The sequence below is a fragment of the Pezoporus flaviventris genome, unplaced genomic scaffold (assembly GCF_033815535.1).
Source record: "Pezoporus flaviventris isolate CSIRO_AGI_PZ_B2104156 unplaced genomic scaffold, CSIRO_AGI_Pfla_v1 ptg000007l, whole genome shotgun sequence".
NCBI lineage: Eukaryota > Metazoa > Chordata > Aves > Psittaciformes > Psittacidae > Pezoporus > Pezoporus flaviventris.
In genome coordinates this window covers 28834200-28851034 of record NW_026892555.1, presented here as the reverse complement: position 1 = coordinate 28851034, position 16835 = coordinate 28834200, and the positions used below count along the sequence as shown (strand labels likewise).

The 16835-nt window shown below is 41.3% G+C and overlaps 1 protein-coding gene across 1 annotated transcript in view; it reads right to left on the bottom strand.

Annotated features, from left to right (window-relative positions):
• The window catches only part of ZNF704 (zinc finger protein 704), an 88331-nt gene that overhangs the window by 63206 nt on the left and 8290 nt on the right, over window positions 1-16835 (bottom strand). Inside the window, exon 2 of the mRNA XM_061448221.1 lies at window positions 5583-5830. Within this exon, the coding sequence (XP_061304205.1) occupies window positions 5583-5830 (248 nt within the window). The remainder of the gene's footprint in view (window positions 1-5582; window positions 5831-16835) is intronic.

Here is a 16835-nt window from a genome sequence, read left to right as displayed (position 1 = left end):
TGGAGAAGCTGCTTTTAGATGCATGATACTGCCGACCACCAACATTTCTACAGAAGCCCTGAAATATGGAATGACCCTGGAAGTAACTCTCATTACATGATAAACATCTGTTTTCGAAGTTTCTAACTATCTTGGATGCACAGAAAATGAAATTTAAGAAACAGGAGCACTCAACCTATAGGATGGTGAAAAAATTTGGAGAAAACCTCACACCCCAATTAAGTGCTTTTGGGCTAGAAGGAAAAGCTGGAGAGCCCAGAAGCTTGCAGAGCTACAGTCACTAAATGTGAAGCACAGGCTGGTTTCTCAGCATTTTGTTTGCATCCAGTTTGACTGAAAAGCCTCAGCAGCCAACAAATAGTTGATGCCTTCTAAAGCTACCCCATCAATCCTCTCTGCCAAAATTTGAGAGATACAAAGAGGAGCTCTCCCAAGGAGAACTGATGAGGCTTCTAAAACAGATGGAGAAGAATAACAGAATACGATCTCTGAATAAACACCACCTCTGGATAAACAGAAATGCACAACTTGATCACATCCTTCCCTCTGCAAGCAGATAGGGAAATCCTAGTGAGGGTATCACAGTCAAGCAAATACTGCTTCTGATCTTGGAGTCAGGCTTGTGGAGAGTTTTGCCTATGAAAATAGGCAAATGTTTCCACTGAAATGCACAGTGCATAATCAGTCATGCCCAGCGCATAATCAATCATGCCCAGCAGGCCTTACAGATCAACAAACCACTCTCTAATCAGAAGGCTGCCCAGAGCTGCGTTCCTGGAGAGACCAGGCAAGAAAATCATTTAGGGCTGAAAATGCAGCACTGCTTACACTGTTTCTTTACAACGATGGTCAGACAACACAGCTGCAATTAATTTTGCCCCTGTTACCTGTAGCTATTGTAGAAGGACCTAAACAGGCAATGGGGGAGAGAATTCCTAGAGATGTTTCATTTACTCTAGCTCAATTACTTCACATACTCTTTCATTAAATTATATATAAATAGATAAAGCATAGGTTAAGTGAATAAAAATTAATTTCACCACAATAAGCAACTTTCTATATGTATAAAAGAAACAGAAGACAGCAATATCCAATATATTACTGCCATGGTAAATATCGCAGCTTAATAGCAGTGAACCAGAAGAGCACAGGAACTAGAAGGTTTTATTGCACAACAGCTGCTTTCACCCTATAGGAAGTGCTTAAGCAGCTCAGGTTTAGCTTTGGCTTGTCCTTTAAGAACAAAAACTTAATGTAGAAAAAGGCGGAGTTTGTATTTCTTTTTCAGAGGAGGTTTTTGTTCAGAGGAGATAGGGCACAGAAGGACTGGGGGAAAGGAAAATGATGTGGCAAGGGGATAATAAAAAATTCACAATATTTTGAAGTCATCTAGCAAAAACTTAACAGAAGCACAACTGTTCAAATACTTCCACCCATCAGAGAGGTAGAAGTGATGCCTGCCTAGCTCCTTTTTTAATTCTTACAACCTTTCAGGTGTTTCCAGTCCCAGAAAGGACAACACATCTGACACTAATGCATAAAAGTTTTGAAGAGTGGTCAAAACACTTCTGTCTAAAAGGACCTTTAACCCCATCACCATTTCCTGACAATTATCCTCATATTTTACTTAAAAAAAAAAGAAAAAAAAGGAAATTTCACCCCTTGCTCTCCCTCTCCCACCCTTACAACCTCATCCTCCAAGAGGCGGAAGTCATTCCCTGCATGGCTGGCCCTCACTGGGTCCCTACATCATGTCTCACACTCTCACACCCACCACATCAGCAGCCCAGGCTTTTCCCCATTTTCTTGCTGTCTTGCTTTGGGAGTAAGTGTGTGTTACGGTAAGTAACTGATGAAAATACAGATGAGCAAACAGCTCTGTGAACTCCACGCCGCTGCCTACTGGGAACATAATCTTTGGTTACATCTGACCTCTACAGATGTAGCTGCCCAGAACACTGGTAGGCGTGTGCTTGCTTCTGCTCACAAGACAAGGCGATTAGTCCCTGTGGGATACCACTCTCATTTTAGTAAATGACCTTTCACTACTCAGATCCTAGGGACTTGGGCTGTGCTTGATCACTCATGTTTGAACTGGAGGTCAGTCGAAAGCGTACTCTCCTCTGTTGTACAGATAATATCTCAACTCTCAAGAGAGAATTGCAGTTTATAGTCGAGTGGTCAGACTCCCTTCTCCAAGACAGCAGTCCTTCATGCACCAAAACTACCAACAGATTAAAACTTTAGAAGGGAAGTAAGGAATTTAAATTTTCTTATGATATTAAATAATTTGTCTACTCAAGCTGAACAGTTTCATTTATGCTGAGTTTCAGAAGTAGGAAAGCTATTGAACTCCTATGAATTTTGTTCAAAATGCCCAAATGAAGAAATCTGAAAAGACTTAATGCTGTTAATCTCTCATTTCATTTTTGCATTCCAAAACATAAAAATCAGCAAACAAAAAAGTCACCGTCTCCTATTTTACTCCAAAAGACACTTCCAGAACAGGACACAATGCAGACAGAAAGGTCTGCAATACTTTCTCAAAACTAAATAGAAAATGTAAACAATGAACTTTAAAAAGCAATTTAATTCTGATGTTAAAATTCTCCTGCATGCAATAAAATATTTATTTCAGGTCTGTCACATTCTGCCTGATACTGTAAAGAGCTGCCCTATGAAGCACCTTGAATACATCAGGACTTTGACGGCTAAGATACCTCTGAACACCAAAGACCCCTGTTCAGATCCTTGCTCCAAATGCAACAACAGAAGAACCTGAACACACACCACACCCCAGGCAAGCATGTTAACTGCTGAGCTATTACCAAGTATGGACCTACCCCTTCTCTTCAGATATCACTGACACACATTTTAAACTGTCCATGCTCCCGTTAGTGTTCTCTTCTCCTGCATGAAAACACAAGAGGGCCACGAGTCTGTCCCTGCTCTACAGTTCCACCTACTGTAATTTCAGCACACCTGAAACACCAGGTACTTGGTTAAGGTATTTTCACATTTCTAAAATTTCAGAATCTGCAAGCAGTAATGAAAGCCCTGTGGCTGAATGCCTCAGAAGAACATTTATTATGCTGGCGTTTTCTGAACTGTTATTTTGGATAGAGTTCCTCACGATGATTTTCATTCTTATTCACTGAGATCCTTAAAAAACAGATAAGGTACGATGGGCTTTGTCTCATTTTGTGGTCAATGAAGTATACTCATCCATGCTACCAAGTCTCTTGCAGTCAGTTTTTCAGCGGTCTTATAGAGATACTCATATGCCCTTGCTAATAAGGATTCTGCAGTATGATAACCTTCTGTCTCAAAATCACATATTGTCCTGGGTTTAGCAGGATACTGCAGAATGTAATGTTACCCTTTACTTTGGCATCTGAAGAGAAGTGGGTAACCTGAGCTCCGCTAAGGATTTAAAACAATAAACAGCAAGCTTCATTTCCACAGCATTTTTCTACTTCATTAACAATAGCTGGGAGAGGGTTTTTTTTAATAAAAGGGCAAATGCAGCAATAAGAAATTGAAGGTCATATTAAACCCCTTATTTCTTCCCTGTTTTTGTAAACATCATCTAATTAATTCAAGATGACCTTCCACAATTGGATATGAAAAATCTGAGAAGGCATATGGATGTTCTCATCAGAGCAGAGGACAGCCGACCCAACAAGTCCTGCCAGGAGGCGAAGGGAGAAGGAATTCACCTCTAGGGAACACATAACTCCATCAAAACAGTCCTAGACAGAAGACTGGAAGCGGCTTCTAAGGAGGCAGGAGAACATCGAATGTGTTGAATATGTGGACAAATGGCCCAATATCTCACCTCAGATTAAAAGTGAAACTTAAACTTGTCCGCAGAACTGTGGCAAGAGTAACAGAAATGTTTATCATGCTATTCAATCTAGACTCCAGGTTTGTTTTCTACTTCATTTTCTAATTCTGCTAATGTAGCAGCTCAACCTGTATGTCTGAAAATATGCAACAACATAATATGTTCACTTTTCTGTTCCAAACAAAATATGGAAACAAAGAACAATCTTAGAAGACAACTTTACATGTGAAATTAAGTTATTTCCTAAAATCTTAAGCATCCTGTGCTCACAACTGGTGTCACAATTAGTCTTAAAAAGGCATTAAAGATGTTTATTCATCCTATTTTTCAACTTGTTTGGGAAAAAATATCCATCCCTCCAAGGATAAATATTTTACAGTTACAGGAAAGGGGAGATCAGCACTTCTTGAAGTGGATTATCTGCATGAAGCGACACAAAAAGGCACTTAAATCCCGTGCTTCAGCCACCTGAATTGTAAAATGGAAATTCTAATATTCAGTTTGAGCAGGAAGTTGGACTAGGTGATTTCCTGAGGTCCCCGCTAACCTGAATGTTCTGACATTTCTACTTGCTTAGAGACACATAACTACGAAGGGCACTCAGCCATTACAGGGTTAATTACTGGTGAAAATCTCAAGGAAGTATCTAACATTTTCAAGTTTTTGATGCACAGCTTTTTACTAGATATATATGGGGGAAAAAACGGTGTCAAAATGCTCATGAACTCTGTGGTTTTCACAAGTGTCATCTATGAGAGCAAGAGGAAAACGATGGTCATCCTGTTCTGGGTAATGTAGCAGAACTTGCTGGTTTATGTTGGTTTTTAGATAGCAAGCAAACCAAAAAACAACAAAGCATCCAGTATTTTTTAAGTGACAATATAAACTCAGAAGGTGTTTCACTGAATACTATGTGCAAGTCAATTTACCAGGCAGGTTAAGGAAAAAAAATCTCTTCAGATAGACTGATGGCAACACCAAATCATGAACAACAAAAAGAAACAGCACTTGTCATCTTGCAACATAGAATACCCAATTTGTTGTCATTTTCCCCACCGTGAATAGAAGTGAGTCTGTTTAGCATTACTGGATATGGGTTATTTTATATTAATGTTCAGCATTTCCTAGAGGAGTCATTCCTTTTCTTTCTCAAAGCAGTAAAGTCCTTGCCCAAAATGCGAGATTCTTTAGATTACTGAGATTCTCAAGATTATGACCCAGCTGTATGCCTATACCAGGATGTAATGGAACTTAAGATACTACATTCCCTCTATGCAGTGTAAGTCACATTCATGACTATAAAGTGGTTGCAGGTATGACACTAAAAAATAATAATTAAAAAATGGTATCAGGTAGGATGATTCTGTGTCTAATTTAGAAGATTATATCTTGGGGTTAAGATGGGTCAACAATCTCTTTCTGTTACGACATGCCCTCTTCTGAGAGTAACTTGGCTGCATCACATTCTAAAGGCACAAACATTGCAAAAGCAATACAAAGTCCTACACTGCAGATGGCCTCAGTTTCTGCTAGTACTGCTTTCAGTTTTCTAGCTGACCTCTCAAATAGTGGAGCTGTGATTGATTTTGGACTGCCTCTACACAAATACTTGTCTTATCATTTCACAGTATTGCTTACCAAACTTACCTCTAACATCCCATTAAAAATAAAACATTAAAACGGCAAGCAGAAAAAAAGATTAAAGAAAACACAAAAAAAAGCCAACTGTCCTTACCTTGCTGGAGGCACATCAATATTTGAAGAAACAACCTTGCGCTTCTGTTCCAGAAGGCAAACAGAACGAGTGTTTTCCTTCTCATACTCATGAGCTCTGTTTGGTTTTTTGGTCTCTGCTGTTTTTAAATCTTCCTCCTTTGTGGTGAACAGGAGAAACTGTTGGTCTGGCAGTTTTTGACTGACATCATATTTTACATCCTCCTGCTGAAATGCAGGAAAGGTCATTTCACGCTTGATGCTGGCTGCCTGTAAAATTGAAAGCAATTAGTAAATTTTCCTCTAATTCTCCAAAAATATAAGGGGGAGGTGTGTGTGACACAATGGGATGGACACAACACACAACTCAATACCCATAGGCATTTACTTCTAATTAGTTCTTTGAATCAGAGAATACCATTTCTTTGCCCTTCATAAAGTCTAAACCTGCCATTAATTTCTCAACAGTGTTGAAGACTAAGCAGAAAAATAAGCAATTATTTTCCATTTGATAAAGCAAGCAGTTACCTCTTATTGTTAAATCAAAAAGGTATTTGAAGTATCAGAAACCACAGAATATACGCATTAAATGTATACACATCTGTGCTGCATAACTACACAAAATAAATGCCAGCTGCCCTCCTCCTAAAACTCCAGGAAAAGTCAGAATCCAGATAAAAGGCAATAAAGAAAGCAAAGCTCTTCTGCCAGCCACTTACTGGATTCTTTAACAGCTGCATTTGTAAATACAGGTTTCTCCAGGAGCAGAAAAATTATTCACTATGATCCAACTCAGGTGCCAGAAGGCAAGGGGGAGGAAGATACACCAGCTGGAGGAGCCCATCCAGCAATGAGGAGCACCGACACAGACAAGAGCAGTGTCAGGTTGTCTCTTTGGCTGCCAGCACTTCCCAGATCTTCAGGTCTGCTGCTTCCCATAAGCAGAGACTTCCTTAGCAAACAGGTCTCTTAACAAATACACTACCTCTCTGGAATACTACGCATTGGCGTTTATAAACTAAACTCTTGCAAGGTTGCAGTGAAGAGCATGGAAAACCAACAGAACCAAGCCACTCCGTCTTCCCAAAAAGCAAAACAAAGCCCAGGACCTAAACTCTTCTCTGGAATGCCATTCCCTGGCCAACTATGCTGAGATAGGTCACAGGAACAGACTATCTTGCAGACTGTCACGAGTCGCTCATTCTGCTGTACAGCAACCAAACTCCTCCAGACCCTCAGCTTGCTAGCTTCCTCATGCCCCTGCCTGCCAGAAACACCCCCTAACAGAGTTATTGCTAGATATCTGTGCTTTTAAGATCAGGAGCTTTAACTGCTAACTTGTGGTAAGTCCAAGAGATGCACCAGGGAGGCAACCCGAACAGCCACACAAAATACGACCCAACAAAATAGATGCTTGTCCCACCGTGAGCAGAGGTACTTCCATGACACATGCACCATCTTGGACAAGTCCAGACACCCAGGACTGGCAAACTGGACTTGTAGATGCCTGTAAATTATTGCTGATCTTTACAGTGGAGAGATCGAGCATGTGTTGCCCTCAGAAAGTACCCCCACCAATAAGCTGAAATTCCCTGTGTATACTCTTCCCCTGTACTCCTTTTCATCATCCAAAAAGTTTACCAGTATATGTGTATATGTTTACACATAAAAATGTATAAAAATATAGTCCTCTCTCCACATACCTCCCTGTTTCTAGCTTTCAGACCTTGGCAGGTATAGAAACAGCACAAGCAATTTTTAGTTCACAGGAAAGACAACCTTGCCAAGGTAATTTTGTTTTGTTCGGTAAAGTATGTAACATTGCTAACTTATAAATACTTCAGACCAATTGCCTTATTCTAGTGTTTCCACAGAAACATTTTAGACATTGCTTAAAGAACAAAACTAGAACTGTTCCTTTATGAATGTAAACAGTAGAAAGAATTAGTCATTTTACACATCTTCACACACAAATAGATGACACATTACCAAGAAAATCTGCCTGGAAGACAAAACAATCACCATGTGATCACACAAAATTAGGAGAAGATGTATAAACAACATAAATTTAATTCTGATTTAAGGATTATTTTATAAAAAAATTCTTAGGTTTACAGTAAGCCTGTTTTTTAGGGTCTGAGGATCTTAGCAGATGCTGAGTTCCTTTTAATTTTCAACAGAATTGACTTAGAAGTGACACACTAAAGCAAAAAACACCCCCCAAAACCTGAAAATAGCCACATTCTGATATCACGCCCTTAGAAATTATATAATGCAAATGAAGGTACCTACAAGACTTGAATTCTATCCACTCCGTTGCCATATGGTCTTGCATTGCATAACCATGCATCATTTCCTCCCTCCCTAGGGTTTCCACCTTATCCAGTGCAGAGGATGGTGCTGAGCAGGGCATGAGCAGCTACATGTGCTGTGCTTGGCAGGGTGCTGGTGTGCGCATGTATGAGGTAGGACCCAGCAGTTTCCTCCTTGCTCTGCACAGCCCATAGTGGAGAAAGTCCTGAGAGCACAGGGGCAGCCTCCCTTATTCCCTACTCTCCAATGCTAAACTGAACACAGTATTCATCAGGATGATTTAATTTTTTTTTAACCCAATAGATCCATGATTTTACCAAAGGAAAAAAAAAACCACCCAAAAAAAAAAAAACAACAAAACAACCAAAACCCCCTCAATTTATGGAACTATAATATCTTATTCAGTTTCAGCAAACATATTGTGCCATACACTATCAAGTTTTCTTTACAGACCTAAACAATGATGACAAAAGGTCGCAGGCTCAGACTGCAGCTGTACAAATAAAACCTAACCGTAAAGAGCAGAATACTTGTACTGTGATACCATATAACCTATTCACATACAGTTCAAATATAGTCAAATAACAGCTTCGTTTTCATATGTCAATATGCCATAATTAACAGCCAGCCCCATGCAAGCGTACGGAAGTGAGAAATGACTACAACCACAGAAGCAAGTGCTTAGTCAAAGTCAAACAGTCCCAGGTCCACTGGCTAAAATGGCCAAAAATAGCAGAAGACCAAATCCAATGCTCAGACTAACTCTCCTCTAGTCCTTCAGTTTTCAACAGATGTTTGGAAATATTAATCTCCTTCTAAACTTTCCCTTGAGAGCAACTCCAGATAAAGAATCTTTTCTGCTTCAAAAGCAGGTGATCACGAGAGAAAGCCACGAGCTTCCCTTGGGGGCCACTCTCCTGTGGCATTCTCCTGCTCTACAGGCAATTTTTCTCTTTTAATTCATCCATGTCTACAGGAGCCATTTCCACTTGAGACACCTGCCCTAAACTGAAGGATACAGGGTCTTTTGCTGAAAACCCAATCACCTACACAAGCAGACATTGATGTGCAGAGTGCCAAAGGCCACAGACTGATCATTTCTTGGCAAACACACTGATTAACCATCAGGACCCTGCTGCTTTCAAGCTCTGCTTCAACATCACTTACAGTTCTGAAAAATATGGACAATTTCCAGTATATTTTTCCTGTAACTGTTCTACAATAACCAAGCAGGAATTATTATTTTTCCCCTGACAGATCCTTCACACTCTTTTAACCACTTTGAGGCTTGTGGTATTATAAGTCCATAGCATGTTTCATCAGAAATTTTGTGGAAGGTCTAGTCCAAAGAGAAGCAGCCTGTCTTGCAGACAGCCAGATGTTAACACTGTAACTTCAATTTAATTCAGCTTACTTCAAATACTTCACATTTCTCTCCGTTGTTGTTCTCAAACTCCACTTTTATCCTGTTTGCTTCTGGTTTGGCTTTTCTTACATCTCTGTATTTGCCACCTTACTGCCTTCAGCATCAACTGCTGATAAAAACACATCCAGTTTTTTCCAGACACTTAGATTGTCACTCATATAAACCATGCTGTAATAGGCTAACAGTTTTTCTATGCAATTCATTGCATATTTTCACCCTTAAGCCATCAGCAACCTTCAACTTAATTTCAACCGAGTCATTTGCAACCTGGCCACAGGCAACTGACATCACTTGGAAGTTCAGTCACAGAAACAGGAGTTACAAACCACGTCCAGATTTTAAAAACTAGCTTTGTTCCTGTCTGCAGATACCCTCATCTGCCTTTGACAACTTCCCTCCATAACCACCTGTGCAAGGGAAACTTTTGATATGTCTCTGCTTGGAAACAACAGCTCAGTATTACATGCACCTTCCCTGCTGGAGCTCTGCTCTGGCACTGCCCCACACCTGGGGGCTGATCTGGCTTTACTTGTTCCACTGCTTTTCAGCCACCACCAGCCTTCCCACCCGCTCTCCTCTGACTTTTCAACACCTAATAGTGCAAACATGTCAAAAACTTCTTCAAAGGCACAAGCTGGGTCACAGAATGGAGAGCCATGAAGATGATGAGAGGGCTGGAGCACATCTCCTGTGAAGAGAGGCTGAGAGAGTTCTGCTTGTTCAGCCTGGAGAAGAGGCTCCGGGGAGACCCTATAAGCATCCTTCCAGTACCTAAAGAGGCCTACAAGAAAGCTGGAGAAGGACTTTTCACAAGAATATGTAGTGATAGGACAAGGGGGAATGCCTTTAAACTGACATAGGGAAGATTTAGATTAGATATTAGGAAGAAATTCTTCACTGTGAGGGTGGTGAGGTATTGGAACAGGTTGCCCAGAGAAGCTGTGGCTGCCCCATCCCTGGCAGTGTTCAAGGCCAGGTTGGACAGGGCTTGGAGCGACCTGGTCTAGTGGAAGGTGTCCCTGCCCATGGCAAGGGGGTCAGAACTAGATGATCTTAAGGTCACTTGCAGCCCAAACCATTCTATGAATTGTGAGTCCTTGGCCAATGTACACTATTGACACCATGCAACTGTTAAACAAGACACAGTTCAGGATAAGGATTTAAGATTTCCATCTGATTTACTATGTAACCAGTTGGTCTAATTCTATCCAAAAAACTCTTTTGATTAAACACCAATTAAAAAAACACCAATAGCTACAAGCCAGTTTAGCACCAGCCAATGTGCTGGATAACTGCTGGTTTGTATAAACATTTTTTTCTTTCTGACTTTGTGACCAACTCTTTCCATTTTCTGAAATAGATGTAAGCATGCTAAATGTTAGGGACTGCCAATAAACCTTCCATCTGTTAAGAAAACAAAAGTCACGGGATTTTATTTTTTTTCTTCTTAAACAAGGCTTTTGCAATGTTTTTATCCACTACAGAACAAACATGAAGCTCAAAAAAAAGCAAAAGAAGGAATCAACATATTCCAGCCTAGTGTATTAATGTAAAACAAGAATTAAATGTGTATATTTAACATGATACACATTTTAAATCTTCAGCCAAAACAAGAGCTTAATAACTGCAAGGCTCTTTTCAGGCCAGCCTGAACAGCTAGGCTATGCTCTAGGGACAGAGATAAGCCATGTTTCTGAACAAGAAAGAAATCAGGAATAAAGTTCACAGCAAAATATGACAAGCAGCAATGAGAAAGACTGAATTTATTACCAAGATAACATCACACAAGTAAAAAGTATTTAAATTAAATCCACAGATGGACAAATGGTTTTGTTTATTCTTACTACTTTGTACAGTATTTCCAGTTCAAGTTCCCGTAACAGAGCTTTTTTCTGTAAAATGCCTCTAATTTTTGCCATCCCAAAACAGCGTCCTCACTGGACGGAAAGAATGAACTGAATTTCCATTTTACCAGAAATCCCTATTCATACTGGAATACAAAGAGATAAGACAGATTCTCGTAATGATGCTTGGAAATAATATGCCCTGAATTTCAATGTATTATTACATTTTCGAGTATACTTTGCATTTAATTACTCGCTTCACCAGCAGTTGCTTATTACGCATAAACCATGTCAATCTAATCACTCTAAGCATTTGTAAACTGCTGCTCTCTAACAATATGGAAGATAATTCATTTTAAGGTCACTGTATGACTTCTTTATAATGTATAATATGCACTATTCTACAGTAATGTAGTATTTATTTTCAACCAGGCTAGGACAAAGTCCCTATCTTCACCATTTGACTGAGTATACAAAACTACCCATAGAATATATTTTCTAGTTATTAAAATACAAATTTAAACATTTATGTTGCCTGGATCCAAAATACGGTGTAAGGCGCCAAGAACTGGAGTCAGCTAGAATCATAGAATAGTTAGGGTTGGAAAGGACCTCAAGATCATCTAGTTCCAACCCCCCTGCCGTGGGCAGGGACACCTCACACTAAACCGTATCACCCAAGGCTTCATCCAACCTGGCCTTAAACACTGCCAGGGATGGAGCATTCACAACCTACCTGGGCAACCCATTCAAGTGCCTCACCACCCTCACAGGAAAGAATTTCCTTCTTATATCCAATCTAAACTTCCCCTGTTTAAGTTCTAACCCGTGACCCCTTGTCCTGTCACTACAGTCGCTAATGAAGAGTCCCTCTCCAGCATGCCTATAGACCCCTTTCAGATACTGGAAGGCTGCTATGAGGTCTCCACGCAGCCTTCTCTTCTCCAGGTTGAACAGCCCCAACTTCCTCAGCCTGTCTTCATACGGGAAGTGCTCCAGTCCCCTGATCATCCTCATGCCCTTCTCTGGACTTGTTCCAACAGTTCCATGTCCTTTTTTATGCTGAGGACACCAGAACTGCACACAATACTCTAGGTGAGGTCTCACAAGCATGTTGAGGTCCCTCTGGATGGCATTCCTTCCCTCCAGGGTATCAACCCAGCCACGCAGCTTGGTGTCATCGGCAAACTTGCTGAGGGCGCACTCAATCCCACTGTCCATGTCAGCAACAAAGATGTTGAACAAAAAACTTCAACCCTTTTCATCATCAGGTGTATGTCAGTGTTTATGCAGCCAAATACAACTTATCTCCAAAAAACCATGTGCCCCAGTACCAGCCTAAGGAGCTACTGAAATATAGAGCATCTATCCAGATAAATGACAGAAACTTTCAGTCCCACATGTGAAATTCAGTACCCATAGAGATACCTGTTGAATGCCAAATAAAACAATAACCAACTTGTGACATCCGAAATTCTGCACTAACTGGCACAAGAAGCATATGTGTTATTAAAACTGGACAGAGAGGTGTTACTCATATTACAGGGGGAGACAGTGAGGAACACTGGGAAGCTACAGTCCTTCCCATACACTGTTGTCGGATCTAAACAAAAATGATTCAGAGATATTTGAGCCTTTCTCTCTCTACAACATGAACATGAAGGGATAAAGATGTGAAAGTATGGCAACTCCCTTTCTCATCCCATATACACCCATAGCAAGTTCCTTGCAGAAAAGTACATGACATGACTTCTAAGATAATCAGACACCAATCAGTAGCAATTAGAAATATTAATATTACTTAGTGAATGTGTGCATCTTCAAAATTTGCTTGCAATGTTTAAGTCTCACAGAAATAAATCCTTGTTCTGTGTTCTGTATATGCTGCACATGCAAGTGGATAACTTGCAGTCACTGCTCGGCGAAACTGGCTAGCTGGTTCAAATGGACAACAGCCCACAGTCATGGCATCTCTGTAAGGATCTCAGCAGAAGTGCTTCAGCCCTGTTTTCATTTTCTTAAATAAAACAAGCTCCTGAGAAACACAATGCCTAGAAACACAAAAATTAAGAAACCATATTGGAGAGCCTTAAACGGAAGAAAAGTGGAGGTTCATAGTTGCAAAAAAAACAGGTTCATTTTTCATTTAGCAGTTCTGTTGCTGCATTTCAAGGTTTTCTAAACACACTCACCATCAAGAACTCAGGTACTCCACCAGGCTAAAAAGGGCTTTGCTGGCCAGGAATGGGCACCCATAATTGCCTTCCCAACTACTGATTTCACAAACAGTGAGTTTAGAATGAACTAAAACAATTATCACATTTTCTTGCAGCAACCTACATGTCTGGCTGTGCAAGCAGGAAGGGAACTGCCAAGCAGGTAGCTCCCCTCACCTCTCCTGCGGCAAAAGCAGTGTGAAGTGTGCCCAGTGCCACTGAGGCTAGCTGCAGCCATGCACAGCACATGAGAGAGACTGGAAATGTGCTCTGGGCTGGACAACAAGCACTGAATGCCAGAAGTGGAAGGTACACCTGGAGATTGCTGGCCACCTCTGGTAAAACTTAAAAAACCTGGAATTGGAAATAAAAACAAGCATGCAAATGCAGGGTAGCAGGGAAGTTCAAACAAACTTTTTTGTTCTTATTTCTATCACATTAATGGTTGTAATTAATGGCCTTCTATGATGGGGCTACAGAACTTATGGACAGGGGTAGAGCAGTTGATGTCATCTACCCGGACTTGTGTGAAGCGTTCGACACTGTCCCACACGACATCCTTGTCTCTAAATTGGAGAAACATCAGTTTGATAGGTGGACCCCTCGGTGGATAAGGAACTGGCTGGGCGGCCACGCGCAAAGAGTTGTGGTCAATGGCTCAATATCCAGCTGGAGAACAGTAACAAGTGGCGTCCCTCAGGGATCGGTGTTGGGGCTCGTCTTGTTCAACACCTTTGTCGGCGACATGGACAGTGGGATTGAGTGCGCCCTCAGCAAGTTTGCCGGTGACACCAAGCTGTGTGGTTCAGTTGATACCCTGGAGGGAAGGAATGCCATCCAGAGGGACCTCAACACACTTGTGAGGTGGGCTGATGCCAGCCTCATGAAGTTTAACCATGCCAAGTGCAAGGTCCTACACCTGGGTCAGAGCAATCCCAGGCACAGCTACAGGTTGGGCTGAGAAGAGATTCAGAGCAGCCCTGCAGAGAAGGACTTGGGAGTGTTGGTTGATGAGAAAATGAACATGAGCCGGCAGTGTGCGCTTGCAGCCCAGAAAGCCAACCGTATCCTGGGCTGCATCAAAAGGAGCGAGACCAGCAGGTCGAAGGAGGTGATCCTGCCCCTCTACTCTGCTCTCGTGAGACATCACTTGGAGTATTGTGTGCAGTTCTGGTGTCCTCAACATAAAAAGGACATGGAACTGTTGGAACAAGTCCAGAGAAGGGCACGAGGATGATCAGGGGACTGGAGCACCTCCCGTATGAAGACAGGCTGAGGAAGTTGGGGCTGTTCAACCTGGAGAAGAGAAGGCTGCGTGGAGACCTCATAGCAGCCTTCCAGCATCTGAAAGGGGGCCTATAGGGATGCTGGGGAGGGACTCTTCATTAGGGACTGTCGTGACAGGACAAGGGGTAACGGGTTAAAACTTAAACAGGGGAAGTTTAGATTGGATATAAGGAGGAAATTCTTTCCTGTTAGGGTGGTGAGGCACTGGAATAGGTTGCCCAGGGAGGTTGTGAATGCTCCATCCCTGGCAGTGTCCAAGACCAGGTTGGACGAGGCCCTGGGTGACATGATTTAGCATAAGGTGTCCCTGCCCACAGCAGGAGGGGTTGAACTAGATGATCTTAAGGTCCTTTACAACCCTAATTATTCTATGATTCTATTCTAATTACAAGCTGTAATTAATACGTGCCATCAAATCAGGTGTTCTACTCTACTGTCCTTGCGTATGGACTATCTCATGGACATACCAAACAAACAGAAATATCAATCTATTCTTTATTTACCAAATTTCATGTGCAAATAAAATATCTTTCATTTCTACTATTTTGAGTTCATTGCTGAAGATCTACTTGTTTCTCTTTTCCTTTGCTCAGGGGGTTGGGAACAGTAAGGACAGCAGCAGCTCAAAGCAGAATGGAGAAATACCATCACTTCTATCATCTTATTCAGGATCAAGCAAGCAGAGTTCCCCAAAAAACAGACCATGCAAGAGGCAGTGGGGAACTCCCCACACTTTGAAGACTTTGGAAATGCTGACTCACTGTTCCTCAGTAAGAAACACTTGATCACTTCACCTGCATTTGAAAGCCCCCCTCCTCTGCCTATACAGAGATATATAGTGAAGTATGTCTAGTGAAAAGAAAAACATATTAGCTTTACTTTCAAGACTTCTTGCAAATAAGGTACAGATGGGTGTGAGATTTCTAAGGTCATAAGCAATTGTCTGACTTTGGAAGCAGACAGCTGAGATAAGATGCTGCATATCCTACATCCCTTAAAAGGTTATTGAAATGTAAACCTTAACATCCTGGGAATAAAGAGACTTTGCTCTTTTTCATTTGTTTTTGTTTTCTTTTTCATGATTGGATTTCAGTGAAATTATACCAAGGTAGTTCACAGACGTATCCAACTGTTGTAACTTTGGAATTAAATAGGCACTGTGAATGACAGCTTGAAGGGGCAGTGCTGATCCCTGAAGCTGAGAGCCTAGGGGAACTATTACAAGATCAGAATCAAGAACACATCTTTATGTCCTCTAGTTGATTCCAAGCCTGGAAATAGAAAGCATGGTCCATCAGAGGAGATGAACAAGCAAGGAGTGTTGCACTCAGACATGAGATTCTCCCAAGTCTATGTTTGGCTCCAGACAAAAACATTTAGCAGTTTTCCTGTTCAGAGTGGGAGAGATGCCAAAAAAAGAGTTTATTTTGGGATCTGACTAAGCAGAGTAATACCACAGAGTTTCATCTCCTTATCCCCTGGAAGCAATGGAGTAACACTAGCAGAAACCTGCAGAGGCCAAACATGATCTCTTCCTCCTCAGCCACTCCCGAAACCAGCCCTCTATTAAACCACTATAGGGATGCAACCACATTGCATGGCAGAAGGGCCTTCACAAAGAACCCGAACAACCAAATGGCTGCTATCCTCCAAAGGAGCAAGGCTTGCTCCTTTTCTCGCATTCCTTTTCCTCTCTATGCATGCCTTAGCTGTGATATCCCATCTTTTCCTCTGCACTATTAAGATGATTGACAAGCCCTTCCTTGGGTCACCTTACTGAAGTTACAGGTTCTACAGACTCTTTGCTGCAAGTGTTTCCCACTGTTTCTCATTTTTCTGCTTTTTCTATACAGCTCTGTAAGCCAGAGGAGCACTACAACTTCAGCTGGGCCAGGATTTCATGGAAATCTGATTCTTTATGTTTTGCAAAAGCATAAAAAAAAAATAAAAAACTGTATTTTTATGCAAAGTTCAGGCAACAGAAGTTGTTCAGTTTCCTGTCTTCATTAGTTTTGTTGTCAAACAACAAATACCACCCACACATGTACTTTTCAATACAATGAGACAAATGTCAGTGCAATCATCATTTTTGAAAGTTTGGCAAGGTGCCAGAGCAGTGAAAGTGATCCCATCACAGACTGTTCAGTAACAGCAATAACATTAAATTCCTACATGCTCTGTTCAGCAAC